Genomic DNA, 12,605 nt, shown 5'->3' with positions numbered 1-12,605 from the left:
GTACTCCACTGTCCCAGTGCCTGTAGCACGGCAGTGTTGGGATAGAGGTACCACACCTCACACTCTGGACTCCCAGGCTCTGCTGAGCTCTACTCAGGTGCCAGGGGATCAGGAAGATGGTGCTGGAGAAAATCAGTGCTCTCCAACCTCAGCTCTTCTCCAAGCAATTGTAAGTGGATACCTATGGCAGCCCTGGATGTCAGAGGGGCATCACCTCACTGCCTATTCCAGTGATCCAGGTGAGGAAGAATGATCTCTTGATCTTAGAATGAGGAGTAAATTGCTGTTTCTAGAGATTAATTTCACCCTTTCAGCCTCCAGGCTTTCTTCTATGTTCGTCAAGCGAAGCTCAGCCAAGCCAAGGGCTCGAGCTCTCTGAGTCAAGCAAGGCCACAGCAAGGGGTGCAAGATTAACTGTGACTCTGGGGCTGAGTAACAGGGAAAACTGGCAAAAAGGGAAAAATTGGTTTTGAAGCAGATTTGAGACAGGAAAAGGAAGAGGGGGTCAGAAGATGGGGATGGCATGGAATTGTGGAAAAGGAAGGAGCAGGTGAGCAGAGGGGCCACAGCAGGAGAGGTCACCTGCTTGGTGAGGTAGTTTTTCTCTGAACATAAAAGCTGAGGAAAAAGTGATGTCCTGGAGAGCCTGAGCATCCTTCTCTCAGTGAAAGCTGGCTGTTGGCAGGAACTGCCAAGGGTGTGCACCACGGACAGGTCCTGCTAAAGCCTCACAAGGGATGGAACATCTGCGTGTTTGAAAACACAGCTTGGCATCTGCAAGTCAGTACCTTGGGCTGTCAGGAAAAAGCTGTTCCCAGTCAGGCTTTTGCAGAGTGGAGCATGGGAACATCTCCATCCTGGCTGACTGTGCACAAGTAAAGCACACATTCAGATGATACATTAATCTGAATAATACCCAGCGAGTCTTTATCCTGTATAAACAGAGTGCACAGTATTACAAGCTGCTACACAGTTTAACAGCTTATGATAGCATCTACTATAATGCAGAGAACTAGTGATTACTTAATTACAGGCTGTCTAAAGGTTTGTGATAAGTGCATACCTGTGTAATTTTAATTTTTCTAGTTCTTTTGAACTGTTTATCTTTCAGCCCTGAAATTCTCTTAACCTTTTGCAAATGTTGTAAAGAAAAAAGATAAGCATTTTGCATTTACATAAACAGGATTTCAAGTATTGTATATAGATCTATTAGTTAAGATTCCTAGGGGGAAAAACCACATTATTCTTTATTTTGAGGTGAACCTTGCCCCAAGAGGTTAAATAAATCACACAAGGTCACTTGAGGGAGGTAGTGGCAGGGTCAGAAGTGAGGATACAGCTCCAACCCTCCCAGCTCTCATGGTGAACTTAAATCATACCTGTTATTCAAGAATTTGCATGGCTAACAAGGCAGTTACACTTTAAATTGCATCTTTTTCATGTCCCATTGACTCCCCTAAGACATGGAAGCAGTAAAACATTGTCAGAGGGGCAGCGTGCGGTGAATGCATTACTGAAAGTGCAGCCAGAGATAAAACAGGTTCACAGGGAGTAAATCCAGGCAGTGCAAAGGGAAGGCAAAGGGGAGGGATGAGGTGTGCCAGAATGAGGAGACAAAGAGGTGTGGGCAGTGTCAGAGGGTGGAGAGAGAGCGGGGTGGCAAGGACGGGTGACAGAGGAGTGCCCACGGTGCCAAAGCCCTCAGAAACGCCAGTGAGGGGGCTCTGCATGAGCCAAGCAGAGAAGGCAATGCACTTGCGGAGTGTGTCATCAGCCAGCTGAAAGCAAACCCAACAGCGAGCACTCAGAGATGGCTTAGGACAGGATTTACTCACCCAAGTTCAGTGATCTGGAAGTTGCCCTCTGTGAAGAAGCTCTTTGTTGCTATTTCCCCTCAGTCACTGCAGGGAGCAGACATGTCCAGCTGCATTTATACACCTCGGCTTTGGATGAGTAAAGGTAGGGAAGACAAACCCTTAGGCTCTGTCCGCTGGATTTAAACTTGACTTTTAAATCAGGCTTCCCCAAGGAAAAATATCCAGCTTGAGGAGCTGACAGTAGTTGTGCTCATCAGTGACGGAGTCACAGGAGCAACACAAAAGTAAAGTTCTGAAAGGAAAATTCAACTAAAGGGATTTTTTGGCAACAAATTAAGCTGTGGAATGTATCAGATTACTGATCCATTTTGTAACTTTTTATAGGGAACATAAAAGCCTTCTCTGATTTAGACTAAACCCAAAGCCTTCATCTCTTTTTTTTCCTTTTTTAAACCCAAAAGGCAAAAATCCTCCCCCTTCTGTTTACTACACATTTCTCATTCTGTTGCTCCTTTCTCTGTTCCATTCCTTTTTCTCATCTCTTTCTTAAAGTTTGGTGCTTGAAGCTAGAGGTATCATTGAAGCTGGGGCTTTAGCTAAAAACCAGACTAACAAGCATTAATATGCCTCCTGTTTCTTGGGTAGTAATGTCAATTCCCACAATAAAACAGGTATGTTGAATTAGTGAATTCCCATGGAGTGCAGCCCAGCTGCATCACAAGGCCTTTACACTCTGAATCAGACTCCTGAAGTCATGGCACTGGCTAAAAGCCCCTGACTTTCTAACAATTTTGCACTCTAGAAAATTGCATTTGATTTTAGAGGTTTTAGAGAAACCCGTGTCCATAATCACAAGAGCAAGGATTAGACTCACTGGAATGAGCTGTTCTTGCAAACACAGCATCAGCAGAACTGTGAGCAAGGTCACAAATATCATCAGCAGAATATGCAGTTTATTTCCTTGCTTCTCTTTTTAAAAAGCCTCCTCTGCTGATTCAGTCTTAAGGTCCTGTGCTGGGCCCACGAGTTTCTTTCCTGGAACTCCAGTATTTCACTCTCAAGGGCTTTGCAAGACTGAAGCAGCCTCGTAATGTCACAGAAAATCTCTCACTGGTAATAAATGCAGCTGTTAAAACAAAACACAGTGTTATCCCAATGGCTCTTGTTGCAGCAGGGCCCAGTACGATCTCCTGCATAAAGAACATCTTATTTCTGAAGAGTAATCTTCACACTGCATCTCAATTAGTTTGAAAAGCAACATGTTGTTAATGTATTTTTATTTACAGGGCCATAAGCATTATGGGCTTATGGAAATAACATGAGTGAGCTTTTCTGATGATCATGTCCCAAGCCATTCCAACAGTGATGGGCTCTCTTTGGGGCTTTTCTGCTCACTTTATTCCCTTTCTGGTAGAAGCAGCTGATCTGAAAAGCCACATGAATATACTCCTAGTACACATAATCCCTTTAGTTCCCTGCATGACTGTAATTGAACACATTGGCAGACTTTGTTTGTATTTAAATATTTTCATAGAAGGGAAAGTCATTCCAAGCTGATTGCTTCATGAGGCCAAAAATATCATTAGAAGCCATTTGAACAACTACAATAAATAAAAAAATCATTATTTGTCAGTACAGTTGGGCCATAAACACCATAATTTATATTAAAAGAATTCTTAGTCCCTAATGAAATTTGTCTTTGTTTATGATAATCACCACAACAAATTTCTCAAGTAAGAAAGAAAACACATATGGCTTTGTAATCCACAGTTAGGTTGTTCTATTTGAAATTTAATTCAGAAGGATAGAAAGGTTTCTTAGGGCTGAAGGGATTATAGGTACTGTAATATCGAATAAGATTATAAGATGGAGGTAGTGGCTCGCTGTAATAAAAACCTACTAAGACACAGGGTGGGCACTATTTTCTGGAGTATCAAATCCAGCCCCCAGGTGCTGCAGGCAACTGGATCACATGGTCCATTTCATAAATTTTGTGAGCTTCACGAAAAACTAGGTATGGTTTAATCCCTAAAATTTTTATGCCCTCACTATGCTGGTGGATAAACACCTAATTGATAGTCTAAATTATTCATGGCCAGTTTATACCCACTTGCTCATACACGCAGATGGCCTACCCTTAATATTCCCCCTACCTGATGTATTTACAGAAAGTAATCAAACCACATCTCACTCTTCAGCTGCTGGGCTAAACAAGCCCCTCATGCACGCTGTCCTTTCGTGAAAGGCTCTCCAGTCTCCTCTTAGCAGCCCTCTGCTGTACCCATTGCATTAAGAATCCAGCTCTCTTTAACACAATCAGAATTATGCGTTTTATTCCAAACAAACTCTTATTAGGGTCTTATTCAAGGATGTTCGTACTTCCCTTGCTTTGCTAGAAATGTGTCTCCTCCTGCGTTTTAGAGCTTCAGTTGCCTTTTCCATGCCCATGCTGCACTGAAAAATGAAATCTTTCAGTGTCATTTCCTGCAGAATATTGTCTGCTGTTGCCTCCCTTACTGCTTCTGTGGCCTCACTCTTCAAGGATATTCAGCTCTTGCTTTGTGATACTGTGAACTTTCTCTACACTGATGTTACCTCCTAACTTGGGGAGTTCAATGTATTTTTATGGTCAGACACCTCTGTTTTCCAAATAGGTCACTGATGAAAATAATAACAATCAGTCTTAAGACTTACGGTTTAGGAGCTCTGAATAATTCCCTTTCAATACAGTTCAGCTTCTCACGTTCCAACACCATGCATGCCTTGAAGTTTCTCTATAAATCTCAGACTTCTCCATGCAGGAGATACAAATTTATACACAGCTCCTCATCGGCTAGCTTATTCAAGTCCAGACAGCCAGATTTCCCTTCTTTGTCCAGCTAATTAATTACTCTATCAAAGAAACCTATCGAATTAGTTTGATATTTTCTAGCCTTGGTAAATACCCATTCCATTTTATTCTGCTTTCCAGTGACTGTCATGACTTTCACAATTCTTTCCTCCCACATTCTTTCCAAAATCCTGACATAAACTATTGCTGTACACAAAACAAAATATATGGTGCTTTTTCAGTGACATATCCATATTTTATTAGTCTTTGGTATAGATTAGTTACTTACTCAATGTACAATTTTGACCAGCAGGTAGTGTTGAGCAGGTTGGTTGACTCTATATTCCCAGCAGAAATGTATATGCATCCTTTTTTATTCTAAATAGTGTTAGTATCACTTTTTAAAAGGATTGAAATACAAATTAGGCAGGCTGGTCCATCTGAGACACAGCCCCACATGCAACAGGGTCTTTTCCTGAACAGCTTTAGAGTTAACTGATACTTGTTGCAGAAAATGAGAGGACAACACCTACAGTGACTTTTATGGTGATCACAGGCACTTGGCATGGCAGAAATGCAGGTTTTGAAGAAACGGAGAAGAGTTAGGGAGGATTTGGCTGAGAGGTGCTGGATGATTGTTTCAGATAGAGATAAATTGCAGAGAGTGTTGTCTTCTTTGTGCTTAATTTTAATTATGTTGTGGGCAGTACACAAATTGAAAGAAGAACTAGTAAGAAACAAAATCAAGACTTGAATTTCAAGTCCACTGCTGACCCACAGACTTTGTTTGTCCTTGGGCAAAATGCTTTTATGGTTTTTTTTTCGTCTCACTGCCTCATCTGTAAAACAGAGATAACACTACTTCTTTTTCCCCAACCTGACTATTTACATAATAAAAGCCTTTCCATGCATGACAGACTCTTATATATTTGTACAGCATCTAGAATAATGAGGACCTGGATCTTGGGACTACAACACAAACAATACACAACAATTAAGATTATACACCCATCCAAAATATACCTAATGCACCTCATACTACAGTACCTTGCCAGAGAGACATGCCTTTATTCCACCGTGAATTCTGTTTCTTTGATTTCTGCAGTCCCTCCTCTTGTGCTGCTGTTTTGCCTAAGGAAAGCTCTGGCAGAGTTAAGTTGAAGGTGAGCAGTGACAGTGCTTTTGTACTGCAGGTGGAAGGCACGATGGGCCTCAGAGGCCAAAGGGAATCGCACGGAACAGGGCAGCACTGTGCAGCATCTCTGCATTCCTGCAGCAGCTCTCCTGTGGGCCCTTTCACCTCCCACCGGATCAGGGAAGATCTGCCTTAAAGGATCTGTGAAAAGAGAAAAGAAAGAGCCTCTCGTCCGTATTGCGCCTGCAGAGGACTCTGCACCCACTGCGGGTGATCCCAACACAGAGCTGTCTTCTGGGTAAGCAAACCCTACACCCTTGGAGAGGTCTCAGTGCATTTGGGGATGCAGCAGGAAATGCTGGATGTGCTCATCCTGTTCCATGCTGGTGGAGTGCAATACAGTCATAAGCATCCCCTCACCACCAGCCTGGAGGCTGCAGGATCGGAGATCTGTCACTGTGCTGCACATTTTCCTAGGAAATGTTCTCTGAAGACTTTATGGTCAGCTTGGAGAAAGACAGCTTCCCACGCCAGAACTTTTGGGAAGTGGGAAGCTTTTTTTCCCCCAGCCTGTATGCCCAGAAGGTGATGCCAAAATATGTTGGAGGTCAGGCTGGGTTCGCGATTTCTCTGCGATTTCTCTGCATGCTGAGAGAAAATAAAACAGAGGGTGCTTGGCTGCCCTGAGCTGGTGTGTCCAGGCCCTGAGGCTGGGCTGGCTCTGCAGCTGCTTGGCATGGAGGAAAAACATGCATAAATTAGGAGCTCCTAAGGCCACTTTTCTTCTTTGGTCCCAGAATAACTGGCCGAGGGCACTTGAATTACAGCACCAGACCAAGCCCTCATGCTGACAGGTGACACTCTTTAGTGCTTCCCTTGTGCTGGCAGATGCACCACGACATTAATTACACTGTGCAGCACCGCCCTGGCTAAAAAATGTGAACGTTAAAAAAACCCAACTTCATCCCCCTCCTTCTCTTCATGAGATTTTTACAAACAAAAAAGAACAGGAGAAGTGATGGTAACTGCATTATTAATAATACATAGTTGTAACTGATTAGTTTGGTTTCCTGTCCTGCACACAGAAGATGGCATTGTGCTGGGACTGTTGTCTAATGGGAACTCAGGCTGGTACCAGGTGTCTGTTACAAATGTTGGGCACCAAATTAAACACCCACACATCCTGAAAGGACCAGCAACATGACACGAAGAATTATTCATTTTGCCAGCAGTAAAATGACAAAGCAGAGGAGTGACAAATGCTCTAGATAAACCCAGAGCTCCAATTTAATGCATGGGATAAGGACCTCTTTTTCCAAATAAAGACTCCCAACTCTTGCAGTTTCTTACTTCTTCATAATTTAACTGTGCACATATTTGGCATTTAGAGTGTGACGGATTTACACATTTGCTATCAAATGAGCTGCAAGAGCTAATCAGCTCGTGCAGAATTGCACATATTAATGAAGAAGGCTCTTCTGCATGCCTGCGATGTAGACACCCACTTAACTGGGGCACCAGAGACTAATTTGAAAAGATTTTGTTCATGTAGCTCTTTTCCTATGATGAATGCTTGCAGGGAATCATGCTGTAGAGAGGGAGCAAGCAGTATCTGCAAAATCTGGCTAAATGGTTCTCATTACTGAGTGATGGAAGAGCAATAGCAAAGATAATTTATTAGTGGCTCAAAGCTAATGAGAATAATTAGCACTATTATGCTTTCTAAGCAAACACAGAATAACTGTTCCTTAAGGAGCGCTGTCTCCCTGCAGCAGCGCCGATAGCTCTGGGCAGGAGGACGTGACTTCCAGGGGCAGGAATCTTACAAACCAAGGACCAGGGCAGCTGTGTGGAAACACCCAGACATCCTGTGGGTCTGCATTAGAGCTGTGATTTCCTCAATTTTGGGCTAAAAAATCATCTTTTTTCTATCTCAAAACCAACCACACTGGGCTGATGAACAGAGTTTACATTTCAGCTTAACTCCTCGGAAACCAGAGGTTGGAAATTGCTGCCTTGGATACTGAGATTTTTTGCAATATTGCATCACACAGTACCTTTCAAAACCTTGCAAAAGCCAAGCTAGTCAGCAGTGCTTTGCAGGGAGTATTTCAGCAGCAATGGTCAGTCCCCAGGAATCCTGGCTGCCAGCAGAAAAAATGGCATTGGGCTTCCTTTCCTTTGTAGACACCCAGGTATCCTCCTTCCTCACTCTGTAAATAAAAGCAGGATGTGCAGAGAAAACAGCATCTTCTTATGACCAGGCAAAGAAACTAATGGGAAGAATTCTGGTTTCCAGTCAGTTCCAGCACAGAGCAGTAACGTACACAACCAGATTAGCCAAAGGGCTGCACTCCTGTGGCTCCCGCAGAGCCATGGAATGCTCAGGGATGCTGGGCTGCCAAAGGCAAAGGAAACGCCAGCATTTGGCTGCAGTGCTCAGCACCTGCTGATAAAAGCTGATTTCCCCCCACCTCTCAGTTTTCAGAATTTACTCCTGCAGTCCCAGTGTTCCATTACAGACCCAATCACACTAAAGTAAGCTATTAAATTAAAACGAGGTGCACGTGGGCAGCAGTCCCCACTCCCCCGAGTGCCGTTTACAGCAAATAGCTTGTTTCATAGTTTGTAAAACACACTTGGCAGGGGTTCAGTGTTATTCTAGGAAATCCATGTAGGCAACATTTCTTTCTTGCAATATAGCACTATCAAGAATATGGAGAGTGATTCTGATTTTTATTTTTTAAAAGGCAAGCAGACAAAACATCTGTAGGCTATGTCGCCAGGTCTTGACTTTTCTTTTGGAAAGCAGTTCGCCTCTAAAATCAAAATCGCCCATAAAGCAATTCCATCTGAAACAAGACTCTCTGAAGTGAAGCATTCTCTTAGACTTCCTCATGATGGGAGCTTTATCTGCTTTTTTACTCCCAAATTAAATGCTGCAAGATAGACCTTACCTCTAATCTTTTTTCACCAGTAATATCAATCTATCTTTGCAGATGCCTATCAAAAGGATTTTAAGTTAGCAAGATTTGGGGACTTAATTTGGTCTGAGTTGGAGTTTAGAAAAATTCCCAAAGGCTTTTTCACCCAACTGCAACAATTTAGGAGGGGCTTGGGGGTCAACGTGACTGTCAGATCAAAAATGCAATTTTACAGGGGGAGGAAAGAGAAAATGGAGATTTGTTAGGCTGCTTTTCTTGACTCAGCTGGGAAAGCAAGTCTGTTCCAGTCTCGTGGAGGAGTTGCTCTGTTTTGGACAAGTAAGGACATAGTTACTGGGTCAGAGATAGATGGATTACAACAGAGCCAAGTCATCCTCTGGGGTCGCAGGGGCTGGGATAGAAGCTTATGCTCATCTTGGGACTCCCAACTTGTGCTTGCCATATCCCAGAGCATTCACTCTCCTGGAAACCTTTCCCTCCTTTTGGTGGATGAAACAAATCCAATACCTCAGGCTCTCTCATTAGATGGGAAACCATTCCCTCTCCAGCTTGCAGTATGCACAAAATGCTTGGCCCGGCCGCCCTTCATCTCTTGGTCCAGCCACAGCAGGACGAACACGGCCCTAGTGGGCTATTTATATCTTGTTTAAGCCAACACTGGGGAACAAAGTGATGCACAGCCTTGCTCAGCTTCTCTGCTGTGTACACGTTTTACCCTTCCTCAACAAGATTTAATCGGCTTAGGGTTAACTATGTAGTGGATGTCCAAGACCTTTGAATCACACCTTAAAAAGACTGAAAGACCAAACCCGTAATTGCAAGAGCAGAATCTGTGATTCACTGCAAATGGTTTGTTATCAGCAATTAAGTTTCTTGCTGATAAATGATTCATGACTTGAAAGCCCAGATTACTCACTTTTAACCACGGCAGAAATTCCTGTGTGATTATGAACGCCTGGGCTACACATCTGCTGTGACAAGCTGGGAAGTCTGAATGTGTGAAATGACCAACCATTTAAATACAGAAAATAAGAGCTCTTACATATATTTTTCATTCACAACTTGTAAAAAATAACAACATACTTCAATTTCAACGTGACTGATATGAATATAAACATAAACTGACTTCACTAGTAAACATTAACACCAACTTTTGCTTTACTGGAGGCAACAGAACTAAAACAGTGTGACTGATATCCAGACCTGGCCTACTAATTAAAAAGGCTTGAAAGCAAAGCTCTGAGCTCCTGGTACACTCTAGTTCACAGTAACTAAGGCTTTTGTCATCCATTTGATGTAATCATTTATGGTGTTCAAAACTGTATTTTTCAAAAACCATTCAGATCATAAACCAGATGAGTCATGACCCTGTAACAGAAAGTAAATTATTCTCAAACATTTTATATTTGTGCATTAACACACACATAACACATTTTCTCTTTAGCCAAGAAAAAATGAATGCCTAAGTCCAAGAAGTAACTGACAAAAGACTGAAGGGAAAAATGAGAATTCCTAATTTTATTATGGTGTAACCAACTGTAAGGAATTACTGGTCTGAAGCACAGTGTGCAATTGTCTTATCCTAAACATTTACTAAAGCCTGTAATTCAGAATGATCCTGACTAGTGAAGTCACCATTGGCAAGCTATCATTTTTTCTTTCTTATTTTTGAAGAAGTCTACATTTCTCACCAATTAGCACAAACATAGACACAGCCTATGCACAGAAATGCTCAACATTTTCTGGAGGCTGTATTTTGTTAGTGCCAGCTGCTTTGACTGTGAGATCGAAAGAGATGCAGCAAGTTCTGGACTGATCATATTTGACAGTTTGCTAAAAGCAGAATCGCTGTTTTGAGATCAAATGGCATCAATGTGTGTTGTTTCCTAAATGCAGGGTGGAGTGCCTGCTACTTATGTGAGGATAGCTTGAAATATAAAGAATTATCATGATCTTCTGCAAAAGTGCTATGCACAACATAAGTAACTGCAAATTGAAAGGGAAAAAAAGAGTGTTCATAAATTAAGCTACTTTTACTCTATGATATTATGTACTATCAGGCAGCTCATTTATTGGGTGAAGAGGCTCATCAGGTGCCTAATAAGAGAAGATACTTGGCACAGCCCCATGGCTATTCCAATTGATGTTATGGTTAACAAGCTGGCTACCATACAAGGCCAATCAGGCCACTGGTATTGCACAATACTCACTAATGGCTTCAGCAGCCTCATGGTGCCAAACATACAGTGCCATTAATTAGGCAAGAGAGAGAAGGAAAAAACACCCAGGAAGGAGATGAAATGCCATTCACCTCCTGAGCAGCCCCTCAGCACAGCCTGCGGATCTGACTAGAGGAAATCCAGAGGGGCACACCGAGGAGCAAGAGGAAGGTTTCAGAGCCAGGTCACAGCCCTCTGCTGTGGGAAGCTGTTCCGTGCCCCTGAGTGCCAGGGCAGGAGTTGGACCCTCACAGCAGCACACAGCTGCAGGGCTGCCCAGCACTCCCAGGCCGGGATGTCCCAGCCACGGGCAGCGGGAACGCGTCCTGCTCTTCCCCAAGCCACCACCAGCTGTGGTCATGTGCCCAGTGGGGAAGAAGCTGAACGAGGCTGATCAATGATAAAAATACTTGTCCTTTTAAAAGTTTATTTTTAGGTCAAAGTGAATCACAACTTCCTGCCCCTCACTCTCCCCTCTTGCGAAGACAGAAGTACCTCCAGATCAACTTTTTTTTTGTTTAAGCATCAAAAGTGTAACACATTTCAACTGCTGCTGATACAGGTTTTACAGTGATGACTGTCAGAGAGAGATTGTTTGTGCAACTCCTTAAGGAGGAAAAAGGAAAAATCCCTCCTACAAATGCAGATAAACTTTTGGAATGTAAACAGGTAATACACACAATTACTGCATTACCAGAGGCATTATGCATTTCTCAAAACAGCTGAACATAACACTTTACAACACATATTTGATATGACCCAATCATAACTTGAAGGGAAGCTGTGTACCCTATAAGAGTAATCCTGTACCCCTATAAGACAGTCGTTCCTGCAGTAACTTACAGATCCATTGACAGCATTGATGCCAAAGAAGGAGGGTTTAGTCTGATTGCACCCATGCTCTGCTGATTGTTAATGCATGGCTTAATTCACTCAACACATTTTATAATAGTATGTAAACAGTTCTGATTTAAAGACCAGAGAGGTTTAAGTGAAATGAACAGATCTGGACTGGTCAATGTTAATGTCTTCATTAACTCAGATACCTTATTTATCCCTGAGCACCTTAAAATTGTTCCCCCCAAATCTCAGTCAAGAACATGTAACTATTTCACAAGAATGTAAAACTTCATTTGAATAAATCTGTGTCTTATAAATCCCATTTTCCTGCACTGATTTAAACAAAATATAACAAAACAAACCCAAACCGAACCATATCCCCTCCCCTTTGTTTTTTACATGTACTGCAATACCAGAACAAAAATTTCACCCTAACAAACAACATCACCTACAGACACACTACAGACTACAAAAATATTGCATAGGAGTGTCAGTGGGCATAGTCTCCCAACATGAGAGAAAATGCTAAGTTTTCTTTAAAACATTATGGCAACATTCTAATTTATTTTCCTTTTAAAAATCAAGTGGTTTTACTTTATTTCAAAATTGTACAAAATGGCCATGGCTGTTTTTTATAAAAAAAAGTCTCTGTCTTGAGAATATGTGAAGTCTCAGGTGCATCAACAAAAGACCTGGAACCATTCACAGTGCAGCGGAAAGCTTCTTTTGAGGCAGAAACTACAATTCATCCTTCTTCTTTCCTACTCTTTCATGATCTCTTTCTCTCAGGGTTCGCATGAAAGTGGTGAATCCAGACTC

General features: G+C 42.4%; 2 protein-coding genes across 2 annotated transcripts in view; one reads left to right on the top strand and one right to left on the bottom strand.

The window, feature by feature from the left end:
* The window catches only part of LOC134552307 (uncharacterized), a 13,224-nt gene extending 1,230 nt beyond the window's left edge, over nt 1–11,994 (top strand). The window contains exons 2-3 of the mRNA XM_063400869.1: nt 18–239; nt 5,841–11,994. Coding sequence (XP_063256939.1) covers nt 18–239; nt 5,841–5,989 — 371 coding nt within the window. The 3' untranslated portion in view covers nt 5,990–11,994. The remainder of the gene's footprint in view (nt 1–17; nt 240–5,840) is intronic.
* The window catches only part of PDIA5 (protein disulfide isomerase family A member 5), a 97,694-nt gene continuing 96,429 nt past the window's right edge, over nt 11,341–12,605 (bottom strand). The window contains exon 17 of the mRNA XM_063400865.1: nt 11,341–12,605. Coding sequence (XP_063256935.1) covers nt 12,525–12,605 — 81 coding nt within the window. The 3' untranslated portion in view covers nt 11,341–12,524.

This window comes from Prinia subflava, chromosome 6 (genome assembly GCF_021018805.1).
Source record: "Prinia subflava isolate CZ2003 ecotype Zambia chromosome 6, Cam_Psub_1.2, whole genome shotgun sequence".
Lineage (NCBI taxonomy): Eukaryota > Metazoa > Chordata > Aves > Passeriformes > Cisticolidae > Prinia > Prinia subflava.
This window is presented reverse-complemented; position numbering and strand designations above follow the sequence as displayed.